The sequence below is a fragment of the Rhopilema esculentum genome, chromosome 10 (genome assembly GCF_057945365.1).
Source record: "Rhopilema esculentum isolate cy_ngs chromosome 10, ASM5794536v1, whole genome shotgun sequence".
NCBI classification, from domain to species: domain Eukaryota; kingdom Metazoa; phylum Cnidaria; class Scyphozoa; order Rhizostomeae; family Rhizostomatidae; genus Rhopilema; species Rhopilema esculentum.
The window spans coordinates 3,446,160-3,473,423 of record NC_142824.1 but is presented as its reverse complement, the minus strand read 5'-3'; the positions used below and the strand labels follow the sequence as shown (position 1 = coordinate 3,473,423).

Below are 27,264 nucleotides of genomic sequence, written 5' to 3'. Positions count from 1 at the left end.
TTTTCATTTCTTTCCCAAAGTACAGTAATGATCTATAAGCAGGCTAAGGTCGCAGCTGATAGTGTGCTGTTGCTCGCAGCTCATACCTGCCAAGCTACTGTGCTGCCTTGCCACAAGATTTTGCGTCCAAATACTTAAGTTTATGTAGAAAACGGCAATTGAATTATAAGAGAACCATATTTTTGTTATTCGTCGTTTATTCGTTAAAAAACAAACGCAGGACGAAAACACAATGTTATTAGCACAATGTAAACACGCGATTTAGTATGAAAACCACATCATGAATGACAGTACTGTTTACAAAATGCCACTGAAGGAACCACCAATCAAAATGTTTATCTATTTAGAACATATTTCAGAAAATTACAACACTTTTCACAGTTTCAAATTTCAATATTTTGTCGCAATATGCAGGTTATACAGAGTTAATGACAGAGTTGGCCACCACGCTCTCTTTGATTCTTATATGGTGCATACAAAGTAGTTCAAATTGTTGAAAACAAACATTTAAAAAAAACCCTTGCGAGCAAAGAAGAAAACGTAAGATCTTTAGCTTACGCCGTTAGGCTTTAAAATTACTTAAATTGCCTAAGACCTACCCAAAAAACGCAAGGTTCCACCTAAACGGCCACTCGCACAAACTTAGGGGACAGAGGGCACCTCATGTTCACCGGTCCCTGCGTCTCTTTCCTGTAAAGAGTACGTTTTTCAATTTTTTTTTGTATTGACATCAAAGTTCTTAGTTTTATTATTATATTAAGGTTTTTAACTAAAAACAGGGCCTCTGACAAACGACAGGGAGGGGGCGCGGGAGCCATGCCCCCCAAAACAATGGAGCTATGCTGCTGTTGCTGCTAATGTTGCTGCTAATGTTGCTGTTGCTGTTCCGTCTGCTCTATTTCTTGTTTTGGCGGGTAGGAAGCGATGGCTGATGAAATGGATGTTCCCTCATCTGAAGACGAGAGCACTGATTGGAAAAGTATTCCTTATGGCCAATCTGACGACCAGCCAGAAAATTTGATATGCAATGTAAATCAGGTGAATGCAGGACATGCTCACAACGCTACATCTGAAAGTGAAATCCCAGTTCAGAGAATGGCTTTGAATGATCATAAAGCAGGAATGAAGGGGCTTGATAAAGAAAAGATTAATCAAATGATATTCGAAGCAAGCAAGGGATCTAAATTTTATGAAAACGAGAAGAAAAAGGAACAGAGGGTAGCAGAGAGAATAAAAGCAATGAAGGAGCAAATGCAGACATTTACGGACATAGATTTCAAAAAAGCTAAAAGAGAGGCAAGATTATTTGCTAAAAATGCTGAGCTTGAGAGAGATCTTAGTCACATAATCGTACATGTAGACATGGATGCTTTCTATGCCGCTGTTGAGACAAGAGACAACCCTAAGCTAAAAGATATACCGATGGCTGTTGGCTCAAACTCTATGTTAAGTACATCAAATTATGTTGCACGGAAATTTGGAGTAAGAGCTGCAATGCCGGGATATATTGCTAAGAAGTTATGCCCTAATTTGACTATTGTTCATGAAAATTTTCAGAAATATCGTGAAGTCAGTAACCAGGTGCGTGATATAATTTCTGAGTATGACCCAAATTTTTGTGGAATGGGTCTTGATGAGGCATATCTGGATATTACAGATCATGTTAATATTATAGAGGAACAGGGAAATGGGAACACTACCAGCTCTACCTGTACTGGAGATGAAGGTGCTAAAGAGAGACAAAAACTGGTTGAAGGCATTGTTCAAGAGTTAAGAGAAAAGATTTTCCAAAAGACCAAACTGACTGCTAGTGCAGGAATTGCCTGTAATGTAATGCTTGCTAAAGTTTGTTCTGATATGAATAAACCAAATGGCCAATTTTATCTGCCTCCTAATAGAGAGGCGATATTAGATTTTGTTAAGGACCTTCCCATTCGAAAGATTTCTGGGATAGGAAGAGTTAGTGAACAGATTTTGAATGAGTTTGGGATTACTACGTGTAAGGATTTATATGAAAAAAGGGCTCTTCTCTTTTTATTGTTTTCAACAATATCCTTCGAACACTTTATGAGGATATCTCTTGGTGTATCTAGCTCCATACTGGACAATGAGACAAAAAGGAAAAGCATGAGCTCAGAAACTACATTTAAGGAAATCAGTGATCCAGAGAAGCTTTATCAGGTGTGTCATGAACTTTGTGAAGGTTTGGCTAATGATTTACAAAAGGAAAACCTGGCTGGCAAATGTGTCACAGTAAAGTTTAAGTTTACAAACTTTGAAGTAAAGACAACTGCAAAAACTCTACCAGAATATGTGGATACATCAGAAGAGATATACAATGCTGCTAAAGATATAATTAAATCTCAGATAAAAGCCTATCATCCAAAGAAGTTTCAGCTGAGGTTGTTGGGTGTGAGGTTGTCAGAATTTGGGACGAAGAAGAAAGGTGTTCAAGGCACTCTTCATTCTTTTCTTTCAAGAGGAAATTTGTGCAGTAATGAAAAAACTAGCGTTAAACAGAACAACACAGAAGAAAAAGTGCAAGAAGACAGTTATAAAAAAACTAAGGCATCAACAAATGACAATTCATCAAACTTGGTTATTTGCCCTGTGTGCCAAAATAGCCAACCAGCTGATGATATCAATATTCACATTGACTTGTGTTTGAACAAACAGACCATACGAAAAATGTTGTCTGTAGAAAGAAATGTTGGAACAGAAGGAGAAAAATCAGTGAAAGGAAAGAGCCAGAAAAGAAAGATAGACAGTGTAGAGGAAAAGAAGAGACCTTTAAAGAAAAAGACACTGCATTCATTTTGGAATACTGATTCAGAAAACTAAGGATAAAATTGAATCATTGAATTCATAAATTGGAGGAAAATAACAACCAGGTATTTTTCTTTTGAAATGGACAAGCTATCTATACCTTTTAAGGTAAGAAACTTCTCACAAGGATAGTAGTCTTTTTTCAGAGCTACATATGACAATTATCTATTTATCCCAGCCCTTGAGGCTTTATTTAAGAAACATAGGAAGCTCTATGGCTGCTAAAGTATATATCACTTCTTATATTATCTGCTTCATGTTGATAAATAGAAAATATCACAAAGCCATTCCACTTCTATCATTCCAGACACCATTTTTCATTCAAAAATTCATGCACATACATTAAAATTGTATTAAAAATGAAGCTAAATACATATCTTAATTTTTAACAATTGAAATATTTTGCTGAAAGTTTAAAGATAATTCCTATATCTTTATCAGTTGCTCCCTTTTCTTCAATGTCAAACAATAACAGTCTCAAGCAAATTAGTTTAAGGTCAAAAGCCCCTCATGAAATTAACTATTTCTGCCCAATAAAGTTTTGCCTCATTAATTGCAAATTTGAAAGGATTTGACTACTTAGTGCTTATCTTCAATTCGTCTGAAAAGACTAACAATGGAACAACCCAACAACTAAGGTATAATATGGTCTTATTTGAATTTTTTTAGGCAGATAAGTTAGAAAATAGCAGCCCTCATGTCAACAAAACGCTCAAATCGATAGTCTATAATTAGACTCGGATTCGATATTAAACTAGTTATACAATATGAGATTCTTATTTTTTCATTTTCAACATACAAATTGTCAAGATTCAGGAGGAGCTGGAGCTCCCCCAATAATTTTCAAACTGTAGTTACTCTCTTTATAGCAGTGTACTGTATGGGAAGCAATACAATCAATGAGCAGCCTCCAACGCCCCCCCCCCCCCCCAAATATGACTTTCATTCCAACGAAAGTTAAATCTGAAATTTCAAAAGCAATTACCGTAAGGGAAAATGGCACTGTCCTCCTCCGTAAAGTTGCATATTTCCATTTTGAACGATGCTATAGTTGAAGTCATTTAGTAAACGTAATGTAAATTTGTTTGTACCTATGTTTTGTTTACTATGATCATCCAATTTAAGACCAGACCAGTTTGTTTGAAAAATGCTTTAAGTGTGTTGTAAAATGTTTGCTTTTTTCAAAGCCTTTTTCAAGAGATAAGTAGCGACATAGGCAGCAGGTCAGAAACTTGAGGGAATAAAAATAGGCTTTTGAAGACACCCTTTCTTACCTGCCAAACTCATACAAGAAGTAAGAATACATTTTTTTATAAGAACACGAGCCTCAGAATTGGTCAAAAGTTAAGAACAAGCTGAGGCTGAGCTTCTACAGCGTTTTTTTTTTAAATCGAGGATTTTTAGTCATGTGTGGGTGCTTTTTCGGTGAACATTCAAACCTGTCGGCAAATGAAGCTTGTCTCACTCACTTTGTTGGCAAATGAGGTTTGACTACCTCCCTAGAGTGAAAAAGCTAGCAATCGCACTGCTTACACCTTATTAAATTAAGAACAAATTAAGAACAATCCAGCCTTAGATTTTCCAAAAATTTAAGAACAGTCAGCCTGAACTTGAATTTACTGGTTCTTATAAAAAGAGCGTATTAGTATTCTGTAACCAGAATACTTGGGTCATATTTTCATAATGCGATCACAACTATGGGGCGTAGGTAGAAATTGCAAAACTGGCGGCCGCAAATTGCGCGAAAACGTATATTTTGGCAGATCTGTCGTGAGCAACTCAGCCTATTTCTTCTCTTCTATTGGATCTTGAACCTTTCTTCTTCGAGAAAGACCAGAAAAATGGCACTTCCTGAAATGAGCATGTAAAATTGGATCTATATTTTCTGCATTAGCAACCTTTCGCGTTTCGTTTGGTTTATACACGCTTTTTTATAAGGAACCTACCTCAAGGCCTAGTTACAAAAGTTCCTAGTTCGTAGACCTCAAATCATCAAATTGTAGTACAAAAATTTCCTTAATAGTTCCTTAATTGTCACTGCACATCAAGTGCCATAAAAATAGTACAGAAACAGGAAACACGTGAAATTTTGAATTTTGCCTTTACTTGTGGCTAGAACTCGGGAAAAAACACGAAGAAGGCTATTTATAGTGAAAATCTCTTTTTCAGTGTTTTGACTACAAGCCGTAACACTTACTAGAGAGAGGGGCGAGACAGCATATGCGGAAACTACTCAAGTAAGCACTTGACACACGAACAGCAAACAATCTATGCGAGTATTGGCTGCAAATGAATAGAACCGGCTTTTTAGTTCGTGATGTTTGCAGTTATCAAATTTTTCAAATCGAAAAGGGATTTCGTTTTTAGTAGTATAAGTTCTTTAAAAATTTCGACCTTCTACATGCAGGTTCCTTATAAAGTGGTTCCTTATAAAACAGCGTGTATATGTACAGTACAAAGACTTTAAAATAGACTTTTCAAAAGAAACACCACATTCGAGTATTCAACAATCCTACACCTATTTAGATTTAAATTATTTAATTACTTATACATTATTGGAATAAACATATTGAGTTGTCATGGAACCGTTCGTTTATCTGAAACTAAGCGTGGCAAAAACCATGATCGTCTTTTGTAAGTCATCCAGAAACGCGAGTCATGTGGAGATTCAAATATTATAATTGAGGTCGGAACTAGAACTGAAGTTAATTGTTAATTCAATCAAAATAATCGTTGTCAAAAACACAAATAGCCAACTTGTGAGAAACCATGAATGGTAATCCACAAGTGACTTTAGTGTTTACAAATTGCCATGGTTACGCGAAAACAGAGATTGAACAAAGTGCTATTCGCGACAATAACTTTATTTCACTACGTTCAAAACAAAGTACGAGACAGTTCGTCGAAAATACGGAGTAAGCAAGTAATGATGCCTGGTAAATTCAGTTTAAAGGGAAGACTTTCTGCAAGATGGCATAATTCCTTCTTGAAAGCTGTCGATTTTGATCGCTGGGACCACATCCCGGAGGCAATAATACAGTATCAAAGGTTTGTCTTAATTAAGGCCTCAAACTTTGATTTTATTATCTGTAAAACCGTGACGGTTTTCGATCTTGTTTAAGAATCAGTATTAATCCAGTTTATTGAATTGCAGTCATCATCAGTTAAGAGCATAACAATGTCTCCAGAAAAATTGCATTTTTCTTGTTTAGAAAAATAACGCAAATCGGCAATGAGTTTTTAACTTAAATATTGAAATGAAATTATTTTGATTATAAATTCGAATGACTCTTAAGTCCCATATACCGGGTAAGGTGTTATGCATTTATTTGAATAATTTTATTATAAAAGTAACAATTACCACTACACGTGCTTTAGATGAAACAAAATAATAAAACATAAAGTCACGGAATAACGAAGGCATCAAATAAGAAAACCAAGCAAGGGCACCGAGTATATTAATTTTCTTAATATTTTTCTTGACTTTGTTAGTAAAAGTTTCCTAATGGTATAAAAGACAGAAAGAGGAAATAATTTTCGAACCGTGCAATGCTGCATGAATACGCTGGCTATAAGGAAATAACAAATACAAAGGGGGTTGCTTTCTTTATTGCATAACCTTATTGTTCCTTATCTTTCCGTCTTCATTTCTTGTAGCTGTGTGCAGACTTTACAAATAAGAGAACTGTAATTGGACATTGTAACATTGTACTAGTAAAGTTTCTAAGTTGTAATAAGTGTCTTATGTAATAAGTGTTTACATGGCAATAGCTCATTTCAAGCTCACAATTTCTTCAAACTTGATCTCAGTACTGTTCAGTGCACGGCCTATTTGTGGCAAATGATTTTCAATGTAACTCGTCCTTATAAATTTTGTTGGAATTGGTTACTTAGATCTTTCTTAAGTTGCAAAGTAGAATGAAACATTTTTTGAAACAATCGATGTCATTGGCGCTCTTCGTACATGTGTTTCTGACCTTAACAACAAACCACTCTGTTGCTACTTCGAAACAACACCTCCACAAACACCGATGAAATAATTAACTGCTTTGTTCTATTTAGAGTTGCTCAGATGTCTAAAATAAAAATCCCGAGAGACGAATCATTCTTGTGAAATTGTGTGCTCGTAAATTGATAGGCCGTTATTTCGGAGTCATTAATATAATTAAAACATACGATTTTCGTTAGTCGTCACATTGCCTATTGAACAGCAGAGTCGCCAAGGTTGCAAGATTGGGGGGAATAGCCTAGATGCAGGGAGAGGGGGACATTTTGTGACACACTTCTGGCCATAGTCACATTAAATATAGGCTCCAAAATACAAAACTGCTCAATTTTGATCCGTTGACATTTGGTGTGACTTTAACTGTAGTCTATTGTACCAAATCCAATCGATTTTGTTTTTGCCCGAGTCCCAGCCTCTCAGGCTTCAAAAGTATCTACCTGAAGACCACACATTGAAGTTTCCAAGATCTGCACCCGGCTGGAAATGTGATATAATGCCATCTTTTCTGGCAAGAATTGTCACCAGTTCATAAATGAATTTTTAGATACTGGAAAATCAAGACAATTTCTATCTTCTCTTTCAGTACTGCTGCAACGATTGAAAATGATTTACTACAAGTCAAAGAAGCCTTTGCAACCGATCAGTTGGTGAGGATCCTTCATTAGTTGCCCCTCATACAGGAACTCCGACGAAAGGGGGCGGCATACCCCTCACTTTTTTGGAAAAAAATAGAGTTTTTTCAAAAACCTTTGTTATGATTGTTAAATCTTCCCCTGCCCCCCCCCCCACTTTCCAACCTGTGTCGGAGCCCATGTCATAAACTTTAAACCCTATTATAAAAGCTAAAGACTCCAAAAGCTGGGGTTACTCACATAAAATTATTGGAAACACTGTTACAAGGGTTGTGTGAAATTGATGCAAGATTCGTGTTTGATCCTTATACATATTGTGTTTAAACATAAAAATAACTGATGAACCAAGAGTTGGTTTTTATCATCAGAAACTGTATCATCCTAAATCTTCGGTATAGATAATTTGTGACACTTACTTTCTCAAACCTATTTTAAATCGTTAGCGGAAATAAATTAATTTCAAAATATTCCAGATTGAAAGCATATTAAAATTTTTTTCAGTGACAATTCTTTGAACTGTTTCACAGTGCACAGCTCTTGTTCATATACACAGTCCAATCCAAAGTGTAAATCAAAACTCACCTCCTTCTCCATGCACCTTAGGAGCACCGGGTGCATGTACCCTCAATTTCTCGAAACGGAAGTAATGTATCTTTTTGAAGATCCCCAACACGAGCCATTATCCATACATAAAAATTGACTGTGATTTGTTTTCTTCTATAGTACAACATCAAAAAAGCATGTGCATGTTTCAGAGTTCGTGCAAAAACATTGCAGGTAGGTTTTAGCAACTGCAAAGCTTTTCCTCTCTCGCCATTAAATTTTGAACAGATTAACCCTCTCTTGATCTGGTTTTTGTATTTCTACTAAATAAAAAATGCATAAAAACGTGTAAGATGTTTTGTAGTTAACGTCCTAAAAACGCAATCGGTAGAAGAAAGAATGTATTTGCAAAAATAGTTATTTTGTTCTGGAATAGACTATATTGAGCATTTGATGCAAATATTCACGACTTTTGAACCAAATCAGTTTCACCAGAGCCCTATTTAAGCTTTATGAATTGGTTCGCCTTATATACAGTGTTGTTTTTTTTTCATTCTACTTAGGATATGAACCGGGGTGAGCCGTTAACTCTTGCAGAAATTCAAAAACTTATTCCAAGTAAGTTGCTTGTAAGATACCTTTGCTTTCAACTGATTGTTATATCAAGACAGGTGCTGGTTTAAATGGAAGGTTCCTTACCCTCTAGCAGGTCTGTGTCTAGCTATTGTTCTCAAATTGGGTTTCCAGGTCCCGTTCCCTGACAGAGTAGAGGAGCCATCCCTTATTTGACGAAAATGGTTAATTTGCTGATTATGCATCCTTAAATGGCAAAAACTAATGGTTTTCGAAACTGAAGGTTTCTTCAAGTGGTTGTTGCCCCCTTTATGCCCCCAACAGTGACCGCGCTGCATGTTAGTTTCGTAGCTAGAAACTGTTGATCTAGGGAACATTTTTCGCGTTACTGTTGGGTAGCATCAATGCGTTCTCTTCCCATAGTTGTCTTTGCACAAATTTACACTGTTAATGTTCCATCTTTTGCAATTAAAGATAAAGTTCTGCCATAATATGCCCATTTAATACTCTTTTGGTCTAAGGTGCATTTAACGATAGATTTATTGTAAGTTGTTGATATTGGGTAAATTAATGAAGCTTAATACTTCTGATACCAAAATAACATTAATACATTGCTGGTCCATCGCTTTTTGAACAGCTTCTTGTTCCTTACAACAAATCTGACCAATCTGAAGGCACCCCCTGATCACTGCACTAAGCTTGAATCTTAAGCAACATTGTAGAACAATCCAGTTCTTAGAAAAATATCAAAGTTTGAATCAAATTCTGAGAGAAAGTCTTTTTTACAGTGATGAAACACTTCTGTTGTTGGAAAGCACCCTTCCCTCTCGTTGTACATCAAAGTGACTACAGTGATGATAGGTAAGTAAATTTTTACAAATGTTTGATACCACCCAACTGACTTCTCCGCATAATCTCTTTGTAAAGGTCACTCTTAAGCCAAGGAGGTTTTAGCAAACTTTTAACATTTCGAAATTTCTTATTTGTCCTTACCCTAGAAATCTAGCTTGATTCTTTCATTTTCCGTCTTGAACATCACATTTGTGTAATTGGCAAAAATGGTCTGCAGTCCAAAATTTGGCTTTTTGGTTGCAGGTACTTGCCTCCTCTAACTTTCTTTAAAATTGAGTTCTCAAATACAAATATCTGGGATGCGCAACAGAATGTGGAGTTCTGCAGAAATTTAAAAACCTGCAGCGATATACATGTAGATTGTGTACCCGGAACAGAGAGGACTGGGAATAACGGGGTTTTGTCGTGGATTAGTCTACCTTACGCTTTCTTCCAGCGTACCCACATGGAGAGTAAATTTTCATGCCTTAAAATGGAAACAAAGGGATGGGCTATTTAATTCATTGTGTTTCCTCCTCTTGATTTCTGTGCATCTATTTAATCCTGCACGGTCAGGTTTGGTGCAATTACTGTGCACCCTAGCCTGAGGTTTGTCAAGTGAAAACAGTGGTATAATACGTTCTGTGCAAATGGTCGTTTGAAGGCAGTCTGTTCCTCAGCGAATGGCTGTAATGAAGAATGTGGTTTGAGCCAGCCAATGTTCGCTATTATCGCTAATTATCATGATTGTTTAACAAGGAAGGATTCTACTCCACCAGTGAACATGAAATTAAACACATTAGAGGGCAGACTGCCATTGAAGAAATGATCTTCTCTTACATTGGGACTTAATCCTTCGTAAATGTTAATACCTGTCGTTTTGCTTGTTATTCTAATCCGTGGTTTTTTCATTATTTATCGTCTTATCACATTTTGATTTTGTAAATTAAATTGATGGACATCAATTATTTATAAGCATTTTGTCTTTAGCTCTAGTTCTAGCAGCTACCGAAGTCTGAACGAAATCAATCAAATTGATGACGAAGAATTATTAGCTACTACAAACATTTCAGGTAATCTATTGATGTGGTATGCCATTCTCTTGATTATAATTTACCACTACAAAATAGTTAGTCTTCATATCGGCTACTATGAAGTTGCCGTCTGCCACGAATTTTACTAGAGAGGTAGTTCTCAAAAGTGATATAACCATTGCTGATTTTAAATCTGTGCAATAATCTGACAATCTACTGAGTTTCATGAGAGGACATAAAGGTGGGAAAAGCATTAAAAAATGTTTGGCAAAACAGATTCATGACCATAACCCCTAACTCTCATCTTCCGAATCCTTAACTTATTTACCAGTAGAAAAAAGATAGAATTCTTTAAACCCATTATTAAAGTACTAAGCCTAAACTGCAATTTTGCAGATTATACCCTCTGATGAGCTTCTGCGTACAAGGTTGCAAGTTTTATGTTGTCAGAAATCAATTGTACAGTCACGTTTTACAAACTTTGATTATCGATAAAGCTCTTCCAGGGCCACCGATGAAGGAGGACGGGGGACCATGGCCGCCTCGCTTTTTTGCAAAACAATAGAGCTTTTTTAAAAAAACTTTTTTTATGATTGTTACACTTTCTCTTGGCCCCTCCACTTTCCAACCTGCGTCGGAGCCCATGTCTTCAAATTTGTATTTTTGGTCTTAATAGGTTCCAGATTTTAAAAAAAATTTTCCTGGTACAATTTACTTACATTGATAGTTATTATTTCCTGTTGGCATTGTCTGTTTAAGAGAGGTTTCATTAAAGTGGATCCCTGTTAGTGCAAGTAAAATGGAACTTTGCAAATGATAAAATGTGTTTCATTCTAATATTTAGGACAACCCCTGCTACCAATGCTAAGGCCACAGCCTGGCAAGCACCGCGTTTCAGTTAGAATCAAGAGCGTTGGTTTGAAGCATCCTGCACGTCTTATCCAACCATTTTTCTCCATCTCTCTCAAAGGTAAAAAGTCTATCCTTTATTATTTTCCATTTATGTCTCAGATGAGATTGATGCCCTCTTTACCATACTTTTTCTTGGGTCGCGTATAATACGATATTAATGTAGTATTCTTCTGTAGTAGCTATACGAGTAGAGTTGAATTGAATTGTATTATCTTATGTAGCATTATTTTCCCAAGAAATCTTTTATAACATTTTTGTGCTAATATTAAGCATATGAAAGACACTAGTTACAAATAGCAGCAAGTGGTATATATTCTAGGATCTGTTACCGGCGAGTTGATAAAAATCGTTTATAATCTTTGCTTTTTACTGTGTAATATAGTTGGTGTGTATCCTTTCTCCGTAGATGACGTTGGCTTAAGTATAACTCCAACGCAAGAGCTTCGGGATTCTGGAAGGATAGAGGGCAAATTAGTTTCATACGATCAAGAAGTCCATATACAACGATACCTCGAGGACATATATAAAGGTAAAACTCGTTCATGAAGATTGGAAAATACATTTAGGAAAACTGACAGATGCTAAACAATCAATCAATAAAAGTAGACTAAGCCATCTGTCAATAAAAAATTGGCCAATCAGTGAGTGAGATACAAAGCAAACGCATTTTGATTGGCTAATATTGATAACAGAAGGCTTATGCCATTTTGGTAACTGGCAACTTTCTTTAACGTACAGCAAAATAGTTTATTCCAATGTTGTTCTTCATATTTCATCATCAAAGCTTTTTTATTTTAGTTGATTGTTGTCATTTCTGCGTTAAGAATTTGATTCGCTGTTGCTAACAATGAACCAAGAAAAAAAGAAAACGTTAAAGTCTTAGGAACCATACTTAGATTGCAAATATTCACATATTTCCAGTCTCATATATATTATACATTAGCGATCTCAAATAAACCTTTTCAGTTTAAGGCAATCATTTCAAATTAACGTTTCTTTTCCTTTTCAAGGTTGTGCTATTTGCTTTGAGTTAAAACACTATAAACAAAAACAAAGATTTGAGGATACCAAATGCTACACATTTCTAGACGCTAACGTCATAAAAACCGGGGAATACGTCTTGAATTTGTAAGTATATTTCCAATTAGCGATATTTTTTATATTTGAATTATTAGGCAAAACATTCAAAAACCTTCTTCAAAAATCGATTACGTATTGCTACGATGCTCAAACATAGTCAAGACTCATAATCAAGATAAATGTTGTTATGCTTTGGAATTTGGTCGCCAAACATGCTTCAAACATGGCGTTATTCCTTTACGTTTCAAAACAAGGTTATGAACTAAATTTTAGTCTATAAACTTTAAAGGTACTATGTCGCAGCGTTCATTGGTTGTAAATGTTTTTGATTTAATGGATAATTTATTGTAACTGGTTTTGATGATTGATTTTCTTTCTTTTTGGAAATGTTTCTCTTCTTTCCATTCTAGATTCAAGAAACCTGTTCAGTATAACAGGAAGAAATTGATCCCACTGTCGACAAAGCCGTTATATCTATATCTGTATGTTACGGTTTATGACAATTGAATCTTATATTAAGACATTTTAGATTTATGAAAGGTTTTCTTAAAATTTTGTCATATCTTAATCGAGTTTGATCAAAAGAGAAATAAACCATAATATATAATTCTAATTTCGACCAAAATTAAATAGCCCGAGTTTGCTGTAGTTGCCTTTCCAGTAAAAGCTCATTTCCATCACTAGATGTAAGAACTATCACAAAACCTTGGGTAGCAAAACTGTATGTATTCTAGGCCTGGCAGGTTTTCTAGAAAAATACAATTTCAAATAGCCGTAATTCATTTAAACAAAAATATATGTTTTAAGAAAACCGATCTTTAGTGGTAAGGTTTCAGAACATCGGAATAGCCAGAGGTTTTTTTGCTTTTTCAAATCATTTCTGGGATATTTCTAGGCCCCTAAGATTTGGGACCGTTATAAGTTGCTCTACTTCTTTAGGCCACTACACTGAATGCTGCTTACTGAGTTGAGTTGAGATAAGAAATTGTTTTAGATTCGAATAGTAGATAACTTTCTGTGCGTCTAATCCTAAATAGATTTAAGTCAACTGCTGTAACAGCCTTTAATATATAAAATCATCGAATACCGGTTGAATAAAAGCATTTGAAGTAAAATTTAATTCTAATATTTATTTTGGTCTAGCATTTCATATGTCCTGAGTTAGCTGTGATCCACCCTGAATGCTTCTAACAGCTCACGTGAGTAAGACTACGTGAGTAAGACTACGTGAGTAAGACTACGTCAGCAAGACAACGTCATTAAGACTACGTCAGTAAGATTAAGTCAGTAAGACTCAGTAAGGACATTGTTTAATAATTTTAGCTTATTCATATTGATCTAATCATTCATTTTTAAACAAGTTAAAACTTCAGTTTGTGATTTCGTTTTGTGTATATAGAAGCCATATTGTAAATAAGAAAACACAGTTACCTCTTGAGGAATTTTTTGATAGCAAAACGTATTATATCAAGCCTGTTGTGTATATACTTGTCAGTCTTACATGAAATGAAATCCGCCAGGGTTGTGCAGAGGCAAAATTAAGCGCATAAGATAGTATTTCACCCCTGAGTCTAATTATCTAACTTTCTGCAAGATCATATTTTACTATCATTTTCGGTACAAACATATTGGTACAAATGCATTCTACAGAACATACAATAGCTTCAGTTGAGCAAAACTATGCGATAATCTCTAATGTATTATGTATTTGATTAGCCAATCACATAGAATAAATTGCTTACTCCTTATCAAATCATTATTGCTCGTAACAATCCACAATAGGACTAACCACATAACAATCCAAAATAGGAAGTCTAAATCTTTTATTGGTCATATTTCGCTGAATTTTCTACTAATTTAACTGAATTTGCATTTTTATGGTGTTCTTTTAGGTTACGCGCAGGCACCTTGCAGCCATTGCGCTAGAAGGGGCTATAGACCCCCACTTTACTCTAACGCAACTTTGGATAGTTTACTCCTATGCAGTAGCAGTTCTCGTTGACTGGGAACCATTTTTGTTCATTTTCCAGGTGTTTATCTTGTTTAATAATATGATGTATTTTTCTAACTTGGTTAGCTTGGTATTTCATTACCCTCAAGATAAATTTATCTATTTTTAACGTTATTGATATCTTCTCTGAACCAGGCTGTTTATAAAAATTAAGAAGAAATAAGCAAGTATTTTTTAAAAGAGGCCTTTTCCTGGCGTTCTAGAGGGCATGGCCTGAAAAATTTTTCGGTCACACCCATTTCAGCCCCTCCACTTTTAGACTGGTGCGCGGTCCCTGGTTGCGTGGTCAAAATTGAAAACTTCTAAAATAGATTTTTGAAAACGTTACACTCGTGAACTCATTTCGAAGCTTATTTGCAGCTTGCAGCTTCTATCCATGGCCTCTTTTATCTGGATAGTTCCCCTCGCATTCTTACTCTCGAGAATGAACCTGACGTTTCTGCAGCCTCGTCGTTGATATTTGCTCGCTTGATTTTCGTCCCTCCAAATTTTACTATCTTCTATTTTGAAATTTGCAAGTTTAACATGTTTTTTCCAAGATCTATCTTTCAAGCTATTTTGCAGATTGGTAACCTCTAGCAATATATCAAGGGGCGTCACTTCATACTTTTTGTTAGGGGGGGGGGTGGCTGCATATTTGCCCTGCAGAAAAAATTTTGCCCTGGCAAAAGTTGGAAATATTGGGAACTGGCCCTCACTTCCCGTAACACTAAAATACTTCGTAAAGTAAGTTGTTCCCGCTTAGGTCCTTGCTCAGTGTGTCCACAAATTTCACCGATGTGTTTGCCTAACCTTAGGGAGACGAGCAAAAGAAAGTTTTTTAATGAGTGAGGCAACCCTCAATCCTTAATTCAAAAGGGCATGCGCTCATTTTTTACAACACACTTTCGATATACACACTAGCATTTCACAAGATAAGGGTATCAAAGCTTCCCTCTATGCCATAAAAAATCATTATGGGGAAACTACCCTGCTGCATATAAAATACAACTGATGGTGATTTTTATTCTCAAACATAATTATATTGCCTTTACATTCTCTTTTTATAAGAAAAATTTTATAAGAACACGAGCTTCAAAATTAGTCAAAAATTGAGAGCAAATTAAGAACAAGCTGAGGCTGAGCTACCGTAAAATGTAACTTTGAATAATGTTTCATCTCTAAAACGAGGAGTCTTTTGCCATCTTGGGATGCTTTTTCGATAAACAGAGGCGGATCCAGAGTGAGTTCCTTGGTGCACAGAACTGAGTCAGTTTTCCGACATATAGCTAAAAATAGTGTTGCCTGAAACAAGTAATATTTAAACTAAAAAAGTGAAATCTAAATTTCTAAGTTTCATCACAGTGTCTTCAAAATCATAAAATTGCCAATTTGATGTAATTTGTTCGCCCTTTTCGTTCCTTCTTCTCTGTCATGTTTTGAAACAATTTTCCAGATGCTATGGAGGACAACAGCAGTCAATCCTAAAACTCGGAAATGAACGTCTTGTGCTTTGGAAGGGATTTAATTGAAACCATGGAATTGTTGTTTGAAACACGGATGGAACTCGGTCAAAACAGCATCTGGAACTCGGAAATGATACCATATTTGTAAAAGAGCTGTACAATAGCCAGTAGTTAATCGGCTACCTATTTTTTCTGTTCTATTATGGAACTGCTAAACATTGAATTCAAAATGGCGACTGCAGATGTCTTATATGGCCTTATACTCACGACTCTAGCAGCATTCTAGCAAGATTTGTTGAGTGGTGAGTACCTCCCTCCTGTACTTACTATTCTCTTCCCCCCTCATGGTTCCAAAATGCATAAATATGAGTGGTAATGTTGTTTTAGGCACAGTTATTAATAATCTGAAAGACCTTTGCCTTGGCCTGGAACTCAGTCAGGTTTTTTGCTGGATCCGCCCCTGAATGAATATTCAAACATGGCGGCAAATGAAGGTTTTCTCGAGATCTTTGTTGGCTAATGAGACCTGGACACCTCCCTAGAGCGAAAAGCTAACAATTACACTGTTTATACCCTATAAATTTAAGAACAAGTTAAGATCAATTCAGCCTCAGATTTTCGAAAAAAGTTAGAACAACCAGACCTGAACTTCAAGTTACTGGCTCTTATTAAGGAGATTGTAATGGTAAATTTTATTAACCTCCCTTAAGATACCGCAATGGGGAAACACTTTGCCCCAAATTATGCCGACATATTCATGACAACAATAGAAGAACATATTTTGAGCAATGCTACGATGGGGTGTAGTCGAATATTTTGGAAAAGATTTGTCGATGACATAATCTTCACCTGGCAAACACAAGCTTGAAAACCTACATGAATATATACAATACACCCTATATCATCTACAAAAATAGATATTAAAACCGTTTATAGTCGACTCCCTTCTTAAAGTCGCGCTTCTGGTTACAGTCAAAGCAAATTTAGACCCAAATATGCAAAACCATTCCATCAAATTTGGACCCAAATAACCCCGTTTGTAGTGTTTTAATTTTCTGGCAAGCGGTGCTTGTCTTGTTAGTATGGTTTTAAATAAGACACAAATATAAACCAACGGTGTAACCGTAGAAATGGGTGTAACACTCAGGTGAAAGGAAATCAGAATCAATTTAGAAATATATTCCACCCAGCCCAAGATCACGCTGGCAATTTCTACTTCGTGTCACTGGTAGTCTGTATCATTTTATTTTTGGAGTAGACAAATTACAAGCATAGCCTATTTTCTTGTCACAGTTACATAAGAAAAACAGCAAAACAGATCCGTTGGTAGAAAACATTTGCCCTGTAAAAATCAGTTTTGCCCTGGGAAAAAGTCCTACTTTCGTGGTTGGGAGGTGAGCCACCCCCCCCCCATTCCCACCTCAAGTGACGCCCCTGAATATATCATGTCGATATCAATTTTGGTTTTGTTACCCCGTATTCCCTCGCATAAATCTGTTATATATCGAGTCTGTACAATGTACCAAGCTTAATGTATAGTTCTCTTCATCAGCGTAAAGGATGCTAACGTTTAGGACGGCTTATTATGGATCTTGTCCGAATATTCAGGATAACGACGAATATGTTCTCAATTTTTTTGCAGATCCTTTTGAAACAACAGAGTTCTGTGACACGGGGTGGCGGTTGTTTCAATTGTCTCGGACTGGAAACTTTGTCGCGCGCCCGCGATATATTGCCCGCGCACTCAAATTTTCCATCCGCGCACTTCTGCATTTTGGCCGCGCAAAGTCCCAATTTGAATACATTTCACATTAATAACAATACAAATTTCTTAAAAGTGCGTGATTTCAGGCGCGCAGTCGTGCAGTTAGGTGCGTGACTTTGCCCGCGCAAGTAATAGAGTTTCCAGTCTGGCAATTGTCCCAATACACCTTGAATAAATATCGAATGGCCCCCAAACAAATTGTCGCTCTCATAGATATCTAGGATGGCCAGGTCCATAGACTCGCCAGACAGTGTAAAGGGTGTTTATTGACCATTCGTCCAAATGAAAAGTTTGATAAAGGGGTAGGGGTGCCTGCCATAATGTGGCTAAGTAAAACTAACAAAAATGTTTCCTGAGTTTTGGTTCAAAAAGCCAGATAGCTATGTAGCTTGTAACTGTGCTCAGCATATTTTCTTAAAATATATAAAATATTCAGATATTCAAAGAAAAAATAAACAATGAAAATAACAATCAACTTTGAAAGTTTCTCATTTTCTAAAATGATACAATGACATAGACTGCTTATATATGAAAAATAATTACATATAGAGCTCCAAATTCTAAATGATGAAATTAAATTCGAGAAACTCATTAAAAGCAACATAAGCTAGAAAGCAAAGCAAAGAGTCTGAAGACGATATCACAAAAAGAATGAAGACATAAAAGAGAACAAAAAAATGTTGGGGGATCCACGTTTTCGATCTTTCTGTGAAAGCAGAAGATTTCTCACAGACTAAGAAAGTAAGTCAGTGTGGGTGTGATGGAAATGCAATTGCTTATTATTCAGATTCATTGACAGTTTATACCTGAAATAATCTATAAGCTCTTGAGAACTCCTCCTCTGCCCCGGGAATTCCCTCCTCGCGCTTGTTGTTTGGGCATTATGATTGTTATTATGACAGTCACCTATAATACGTCATTGGTTTATTTCGTCAAAAAGTGAGAAAGCTTCCATGAAAATCGCAGAAAAGTTTGGTCATTCTAACTAAGATGGCAACGCTAAAGAGCGGATGGCTTGATAAATACAGTAAGTTTCTTCAAACTTAATTTTTTTCTCGTTTTCCTGAAGCCAAATGCTACCATAGCAAGCGAATATGTTCGCATCGCTAATCAACCAGTAAACAACAACATCTAGGCCCTTGCGTGAGAGAATCTCCCAACAGATTTGGTCTTATGTTTTTAACTCAAAACATTATTTTATTGATCCACATCGGTCTCACTCAGATGTGAAAGATTCTTATTATATTGTACTGATGTCTCATGCACTAAAGAGTTACAATTTCTTCCATTCTAAACGTCACCTAGTTGGACTGATACATTTTCTATCCAGAGTCTGCGCTTCTTCTACACGGGAGGCTTGTGAGTAGGTAAGGGCTTGGAAAAGATTCCTTTTATGCCAAGGGAATCAACGGCTTTGGTTCCACACAAACAATGCATCCGCCTGGACGACGACATATTAAAGCCAGATATATTACAGGGTTTGCATGAACCTGGCCTTTTGCTTGCATCAACCATCCACCTTAACAAAATACAATATTGATTTGCTGAATGCTTTTGGAAAGAAAATTATCCCCTTGTTTCTTTCATGAAAGTCTCCAGTGAGCATTAGAAAGGAGATGTGCTTTTGACACCATATAACTTCTATTTTGTAAAGCAATCAAGCAAAAAGAGATGTGTATGCAAATTTTTAAATTTGACATATTTTTATTTTCAGGTGGAACAATATTCAAATCTTGGAAAAAACGGTATTGTGTATTATATAGAGATGGAGAACTTGCAGTTTATGATAACCCCCAAGAGGCCTCTGCACATACACGAATAATTTTGACAACTGATTGCAAGCAGATCAACACAGGTTTTGCTTGTGGTTCGATAAATCTTCCCAAAGGAAACAGCAGTGTTGACTCATTGTTTTGCATAATAACACGAAGTGGAAAAGAGCATTTCTTTGCTGCTGGCTCAGACAGGGAATGCTCGTATGTACCTTTTAGGTCATATCAAATTTTAAATGATTTTGAGTGGGTAAATGGCAGAAAATAACTATATAGCCTCAATGCACTTTGTGCAGTCCTGTCTATGGAGATGGCTTTGATGTCCCTGAAAAAGGTTGCAAAAAGGCCCAGTTATCAACTATTCCATTTAAGTCGTTCAGCGTAACATGATATGGTTAGCTGTATCACTTTTGATCCTTTTAGCAAAATGAAAGGCAAATCCATATTGTTTTGATATGGATTAAAAATGTGATCTGTATCAATGTAGACATGACCTATACCTATCACTGAAATCCATATCAAAAGTTATCCAAAGCAGTGTTGATGGTGTATCAGTTAAAATACGAGGCCTCCTCACTCTAGATGACAATAGAACAATGTTGCAATTGAAGCTATGTTGGATGTCTCCTTTGAGTTAGTTTATTGTAATTTTTGAATCTCTGCAACCAAATGCCTATCTGATAAGAAGTTGATTAATGCAACCACTGCTTGGCAAAGGATTGGTATTATAGGGACAATGTTTTCTTGGTAGATTTACTTTTAAAGCTCCCTTCAATAAGAAAGAATCACCTGTTCGAAACCAGCCATTGTCAAGTTATCCTAAAGATCTTTCTAACATTGATTGTGGTAGTGTAGCATCTTGAGTACACAGTGCTGATGTCTTGAACAACTTTGTTTTATTTGAACTGTTCAGTAGCTATAACAAGATTCATTTTTCTAATGGATTCACTTTCCTAAAGAAATAATGCTGCTCTTCCCTCTTTACAGATAATTGTTTCCTATCCCCTTGACTATACTCACAATGTCACTAGACCAGATATGTTTAATTCAACTATAAAGCTTGATTTATTTTGTAATCTCAATATTCAAACTAAATGCACATACTTTCTTCTTAGAGAATGGGTTGCATTCTTAGAACAAGCAAGAAGATCAGTGGTAAGATTTTTGTACTAACTATTATTTATCCTGTCATGAGAAATTTTTCATTCACTTGACCAAACACAGATTTAAGCTTGTGCCACCGACCACATACTGAAGGAGACACATTTTACGATCTTTAGACATTTTGTACAGAGTAATTTGTTATTCCACCTCTAAAATAGAGACCATTTTGTGTACAAAGAAATGCGTACACTATGTAGTAGGTCATGGAAAAAGCATACAAAGGCATACAAAGGCCATGTTTGCACAAGCCTGGGTTTGCTGCTACCCACCTTAGAGGGTCAACCAGTCTACAGTCAAATCATCAAGGCCTTGGGTGCCCCTACCTTGAAGTTGTTATTAAAAAATTAACTTTGCACGCACTCTATTAAACTGAAAGTCAAATGCTTCCAGGAAATACTGAAAGTCCAATGCTTCCAGAATCCTAAACGCTCCCAGGAAATATTGTAAATATCAACAAAATTAAACTACATTATCCATCATTTGTGGTTTTGACTTCAAAATGCAAAAGCCCAGGAAATGACCTTCATAGCCAAGTTATCTTATAGCTTAATAGCCTCAGCCTTACTCCAGTTACTTTTAATCAGGGGTCTGGAATTCAGGCCAATAGCTTAACCCACTTTAGGTAGAAAACTAGTTTTTTGAAAGAAGATTGTCTGTAGCACATCAACCATCTAGGTGTTAGGAAGGGGCGACGCAGAGTGATATCAAATTGCTATTACATCAAATATATGTACTCTGTGAGTTCTTTACCAGTGAATATTTAAATGATTGTTTTAGGACCTATATCTCCTCAAAGTCTGTGTATGGATATGTACGGGTGGACCCAATAATCCGTGCCTTGGTAATATTGGGTCTATGTGAAGGCTGATAGCCTTTGTGACAGGTGGCTACCTTTGGGGCCGATTAGACACCAGCAGCTCTTTGCCATCTGGTGAAGCCCCTTGCTATCAAAGGATTGCCATTGGAGCGTGTGTTCCTTCCCTTAAGTGAGAAATTTTTTTTCCCATGAGAAAATGTCTGAAAGTTTGTAAAGGCAGCATAATTATTTGTGTGTAGATGATTATATATTAAAAAGAGAAATAAAAATGCAACAAACAAGTCACAGAAAAGAAAAAGTTGTAATTAAGTAATGTTATAAAATCACAGACTCATCTTTAATAACCAAAATTGTATGCAATAGTATGTACTTTATATCTGAATCACCTTAAATTCAATTTTGTCTGAATCGGCTTTTTACTAACTTTAACATCCGGTTAGGACGTCCATCATTTTGAGGCAAAGGCCCTGCTCATGAGTTAATTTGCCTAAATTTGCAAATATAAAAGGAAGAAAGCCATTGATACAAGCAGATGCAAAACGATTTGTTTTTTTTTCGCGTCAAGCTACTTCGTCCTCCACGAGATGAGCAAATATCTGATCTCTTGCTATAAAATCTGAGCTTGTAATAGCAAAGCAGCAGGATTTGCGTTCCTAACAATAGCATGTTGGGCTGTAAAAAAAAGGAGATATGATGCAATGTACTATTTTTTCCTTCATTTGCTATTAAAAAGGCCTAAATACTAGCATGGCCATTCTGTGGCTGAAAAATGAGGCTCCTCTCATGCCGTGGTATATTGGCTTTTGATGAAAGGTCTGCTGCAACTTTGTTTCAATGAACGAGGCAATTACAACTAGAACCGCGGTTGAAAATGTTTGTGTTCCGTTTTATCTTTCTTACATTAAACAAGAAGTGGCCTTAAAAAATTTACTATTAAAATAATGGCAATAATTGCACTGTCCGTCACCCCTTGTGTTAGCGATGCCAGAAGGGGGGTACATTCTTTTTTTAGAAAAGTGCCCAATGTTTTACTAGTTCCCTCTTAAGAACTTGATCCATCCCTACCTCAGCCCTGCCTAACTTTGCAAGACTTTGCAAGACAACAGATGTTTAGCTTGATATGAGGCCTCATTTCTATTGACTCTAGGCAGACCTGACAATGAAAATGTCAATAGCAACTTGTATATCTGTAGCAACAAATGAATGAATTTTGAGGCTCAGTTCCCTTGCACAAAGGCTGCCTTAGATACTTTATGTCAGCAAATAGTTAAAATCTGAAAATCTACATAAGTATTCTTTGTGCACAGAGGCAGGCTACCGACCTTTCAATTTGCTATTCGTGAGAATTGAATGCTTGTTGCTTGATATATCAATCAATTTCATTTTGAAATATTAGTTCATTATTTAGACCTGTTCATAAGCATGTAACCTGAGAATGAAAATAAGAAATTTTTTTAAGTCTAAAGATAGAAACTCGCCATTAAATTTGTTGATTAGTGAATGCCACAGTTGCCTGACAATCGCATTGATAGGCTGTCTTATCGTAAAGACTAAAAGCATAAATTGAAGAGATAATTTTGTCATTCATCTTTTGTAGATTACCCAGTCAAATGTAGTACCACATGCCCCACCACAACAACCATTTGTATATCAACAAAATGTCCAAGGAGGTAACACTTTATATTATACAATATCACATTTTGTTCTTGTTACCATTTCAACATACATCCTCTCCTTTACTTAAATTCTTCTTGCTCATCTAACCTTGCTTCATAACCATTGTGGTATCAGTTCTATTTGACATGATCAATTCGATTTTTCCTTAAATTTTTTTTAAGATTAAAGCATTTCTTTTTACATTTTTAAGGCTGAAAATTAATGTTTGAATATAACTATTTGAATTTCTCACTTTTTACTAAATTGTTTGTACTGAATTATTATTTTGGGTTGCTTGACTTTTTTCTGATTTAGTCTCTTACCTTTCCTTTCTTCCTTGCATAATATAATCAGACATAATTCAAACATAAAAATTATGTTAATGTATTGGCTTGTTTACATTATAAAACAAAAAATGAGAAAATTTCATTTTCATCATCTTGAAGGTAAACTTTCAAGAAAGAAAGCATTTTCTAAACCTTTTTAAAGCTAATTGTTACTCTTTTCAGGTCCACCGCCAGCATATAGTGCTGCACCACCCCAGCCTGGTGGTTACCCCCCTTACTATCCTGCACAGCAGTATAGCTACCAACAGGCACCCATCTATGGCCAGCCTGGCTATGGACCACAACCAGCATATGGACCCCAACCAGGTTATGGGCAGCCTGTTTATGTCCAAGGTGCTCCTCAGCAACAACAAAGTTCAAACAATAACTCGACAAGAAACATGATGCTTGGGGCAGCTGCAGGTGGACTTGGTGGCTATATGCTAGGTAGCATGGTAGGCAGCTCAATGAGCCACGGATGGGGACATCATGATAGTTTTGATCATGGATGCTTTGATGATGGTGGTGGTTTTGACTGTGGAGGGGGTTTTGATTTCTAGCATAACATTTTGGATATATTTGTATTTATAATAATAATAATAAGCGTGAGACTAATCTGTATAGGAAGCAAAGCATACATAGTGTACAACAATGTAAAACAATGTCAGTTAGAACTCCAAGACGGGGTATTGTTTTATCTGATCATGTTTGCTAATGAAGTTGGCCCTCTGCATCCATGACCAACCTGAAAGCAGTCCCCTATCCAGGAACACCAGTGTTGGGCCACACTTGATGATTCTGTTTTAACAGTCTGTTTAACCAGTCTTTTATGTTGTTTTTGGCACTGTGCACCTACTTATTTTTTTGGATAGATTGTAAGCATGGTAAACATGGAGGGAGAGAATTGCGGAAGTATTTGGGGGAGGCGAACTTGTGTTTTAGGTCTTTTGTCTGTAATTGTTGTCTTTTGCAGGCAATTTGGTTGTTTTTCTAGGTTTTGCCCCCCCCCCCCCCCTCCCTTCTTGAAAAACGAATTTCTGCCCATCGTTTCCAAAGACTGAAAACTCCAAAAAAGAGGCTGAACTACACAAGAACATCCTAAGAACAAGCCATAGAACCACCCATTGAAAGGCTGAACACCCTGAAGTCTTATGTTTTTGGCAACTGATGTTTCGTGCGCTAGAAGCGTGAACGGGGATGTTATTGTTCTTAGGGTGTTACTGAGGGGTGTTCAGCCTATTCTTGAAATGTTCAGTCTTTAAGAAGCGAGGAACTTCAGCCATTGGCATTTATGGCTTAAATAGATTGGTTTTTTCTTCACAGATCCAAAAAGATAAGGATTTTGTTGATTTATATTTCTATCAAGCTAATATGCAATATTCTGAAGCACATTTACATCTCTGTGCACATGTTCGTTCAAGAAGGTTCCCAACAGTGCTCACTAGATGCGTCGGAAACCCTCATGTAACATAATTTTGACCAGTTATCTTTGTAGACCATAAAATGCTTCTCTACACTCAAGCCTTGCTTACATATAAAAACTTTAATCTTTTTCGACAAAAATGATAATCAATTGGTCAATTTTGACTAAATTAAATAAAATTTGATTAGATTGGAATGATTATATTTAGAATTGAAGGAATGTTTCAAAAGAAGAGAAACACAACAAGATAGTTTGAAAGCTAAATCTGTTTATTATTTCGCAATTTTATGTTTTCTGTAAATAAAACGAAAATATTGCCTTGTATCTCGCTTGATTTTCTTTTTTCTTCTTTCTTATGTCATACATTAATAGTGAGGAATGACTCACAGCGAACCACAACGACCCACAAGGGACCAAACAGCCAACAATAACTCACAACGAATCAGACAGGAGCGTCACTTAAGGGGGGTTCACCCCAAACCAGGAAAGTAGACCTTTTCGCAGGGCAAAACTGATTTTTGCAGGGCAAATATTTTCTACCAACGATCTGTTTTGTTCTTTTTCTTATGTAACTGTAACAAGAAAGTAGGTTATGCTTGTAATTTGTCTACTCCAAAAGTAAAATGAAACAGACTACCAGTGACACGAAGTAAAAATTGCCAGCGTGATCTTGGGCTGGGTGGAATATATTTCTAAATTGATTCTGATTTCCTTTCACCTTTGGTTGATATTTGTGTCTTATTTAAAACCATACTAAAAAGACAAGCACCGCTTGCTTGAAAACTAGGAACTGTAAACGGGGCTATTTGGGTCAAAATTTGATGGAATGGTTTTGCATATTTGGGTCTAAATTTGCTTTGACTGTAACCAGAAGCGCGACTTTAAGAAGGGAGTCGACTATAAACGGTTTTAATATCTATTTTTGTAGATGATATAGGGTGTATTGTATATATTGATGTAGGTTTTCAAGCTTGTGTTTGCCAGGTGAAGATTATGTCATCGACAAATCTTTTCCAAAATATTCGACTACACCCCATCGGGGCATTTCTCAAGACATGTTTTTCTATTGTTGTCATGAATATGTTGGCATGATTTGGGGCAAAGTGTTTCCCCATTGCGGTGTCTTAAGGGAGGTTAATAAAATTTACCATTACATTCTCCTTTATAAGAGACAGTAAATTGAAGTTCAGGCTGGTTGTTCTTAATTTTTTCGAAAATCTGAGGCCGAATTGTTCTTAACTTGTTCTTTAATTTATAGGGTATAAGCAGTGCGATAGCTAGCTTTTCGCTCTAGGGAGGTGTCAAGGTCTCATTTGCCAACAAAGTGCGTGAGAAAACCTTCATTTGCCGCAATCCTTGAATATTCACCAAAGAAGCATCCCAAGATGGCAAAAAACTCCTCGTTTTTGAAATGAAACATTGCTCAAAATTACATTTTACGGTAGCTCAGCCTCAGCCTTTTCTTAATTTGTTCTCAACATTTGACCAGTTTTGGCTCGTGTTCTTATAAAATTGTTCTTATGAAAAAAGAGAGTAAAGGCAATATAATTATGTTTGAGAATAAAAATCACCATCTGTTGTATTTTATATGCAGCAGGGTAGTTTCCCCATAATAATTTTTGATGGCATAGAGGGAAGCTTTGATAATCTTATCTTGTGAGATGCTAGTGTGTATATCGAAAGTGTGTTGTAAAAATGAGCTCATTTGAATCCAGGATGGAGGGTTGCCCACTCTTTAAAAAAAACTTTCTCTTGCTCGTCTCCCCAAGGTTAGGCAACACATCGCTGAACTTGTAGACACACTGAGCAAGGACCCTAAGCGAGAACAACTTAAGCAGTATTTTAGTGTTACGGGAACTGAGGGCCAGTTACCAACATTGCCAGGGCAAAATTTTTTCTGCAGGGCAAATATGCAGCCAACCCCCCCCCCCAACAATACGTATTAAGTGATGCCCCTGGATTCAGATCACACTTTGTCTTTGAAAAAGACGTTTTAACTTTTGTAATGCTGGTGAAAATGTGTAGCCAGTCTAGATTGCTATTTAATTTTCAAAAAATCTGGTGCTTTTTATCTTTTATTCTAAAATTTTAAAATTACGCAGTATGAAATTATTTGCTGTACCGTTTTTGTAGAAAGTGTCACTGCTTGTTGTTAGAGAAATAGCCAAAATGTTCTTGTCCTTATTCCTAATCAAGTCTAATAGTAAAATGTAGAGTTTCACACAAACAACCGACATTTAAGAACTGAAATAAAGTTTCAATGTAAAGGAGACGTCTCTCTTGCAGTTTTTTCTTCTAAATCGACCTTCTAGGGATTTAACGTCATCTTAGTTAAGAAGTCCGAATCTGCTTAAAGACCTTAAAAATATTGCAGTCAATGTACCTCATTCTTTGTACTTGTTGACTATTTCTTTTTTCGCCCGAAGGTTTCAGAAAGGCAGAGCCCCT

At 36.2% G+C, this 27,264-nt stretch overlaps 2 protein-coding genes across 3 annotated transcripts; both read left to right on the top strand.

Annotated features, from left to right (window-relative positions):
• Positions 1 to 868: 868 nt before the first annotated feature.
• LOC135683882 (axin interactor, dorsalization-associated protein) lies at positions 869 to 14,586 on the top strand. 2 transcript variants are annotated; one of them, XM_065199266.2, is made up of 10 exons: positions 5,559 to 5,874; positions 7,416 to 7,479; positions 8,188 to 8,241; positions 8,571 to 8,625; positions 9,369 to 9,441; positions 10,402 to 10,484; positions 11,290 to 11,415; positions 11,764 to 11,886; positions 12,368 to 12,485; positions 12,848 to 14,586. In XM_065199266.2, the coding sequence occupies exons 1-10, from the start codon at positions 5,639 to 5,641 to the stop codon at positions 12,942 to 12,944; spliced, it is 1,029 nt and encodes a 342-aa protein (XP_065055338.2). In that variant the 5' UTR covers positions 5,559 to 5,638; the 3' UTR covers positions 12,945 to 14,586. The 2 variants fall into 2 exon arrangements, 1 of the variants encoding a protein (XP_065055338.2); XR_016144133.1 differs by lacking the exons at positions 8,188 to 8,241; positions 8,571 to 8,625; positions 9,369 to 9,441; ... (3 more) ...; positions 12,368 to 12,485; positions 12,848 to 14,586 and having other exon boundaries at positions 869 to 5,874.
• Positions 14,587 to 18,533: 3,947 nt separating this feature from the next.
• Positions 18,534 to 25,140, top strand: LOC135690358 (pleckstrin homology domain-containing family B member 2). The gene is made up of 5 exons (XM_065207882.2): positions 18,534 to 18,685; positions 19,373 to 19,634; positions 20,546 to 20,585; positions 23,009 to 23,081; positions 23,577 to 25,140. Exons 1-5 carry the CDS (start codon positions 18,649 to 18,651, stop codon positions 23,951 to 23,953), a joined length of 789 nt encoding a protein of 262 aa, XP_065063954.2. The 5' UTR covers positions 18,534 to 18,648; the 3' UTR covers positions 23,954 to 25,140.
• The last annotated feature ends 2,124 nt before the right edge of the window (positions 25,141 to 27,264 follow it).

Coding starts and splice junctions, on each gene's coding strand:
- LOC135690358 (XM_065207882.2), top strand. CDS start 18,649: ATGGCAACGCTAAAGAGCGGATGGCTTGATAAATACA. Junction 19,635..20,545: donor GGCTCAGACAGGGAATGCTC/GTATGTACCTTT, acceptor CTTTCTTCTTAG/AGAATGGGTTGCATTCTTAG. Junction 20,586..23,008: donor AACAAGCAAGAAGATCAGTG/GTAAGATTTTTG, acceptor CATCTTTTGTAG/ATTACCCAGTCAAATGTAGT.
- LOC135683882 (XM_065199266.2), top strand. CDS start 5,639: ATGGTTACGCGAAAACAGAGATTGAACAAAGTGCTATTCGCGACAATA. Junction 8,626..9,368: donor AATTCAAAAACTTATTCCAA/GTAAGTTGCTTG, acceptor TCTTTTTTACAG/TGATGAAACACTTCTGTTGT. Junction 10,485..11,289: donor AGCTACTACAAACATTTCAG/GTAATCTATTGA, acceptor TCTAATATTTAG/GACAACCCCTGCTACCAATG.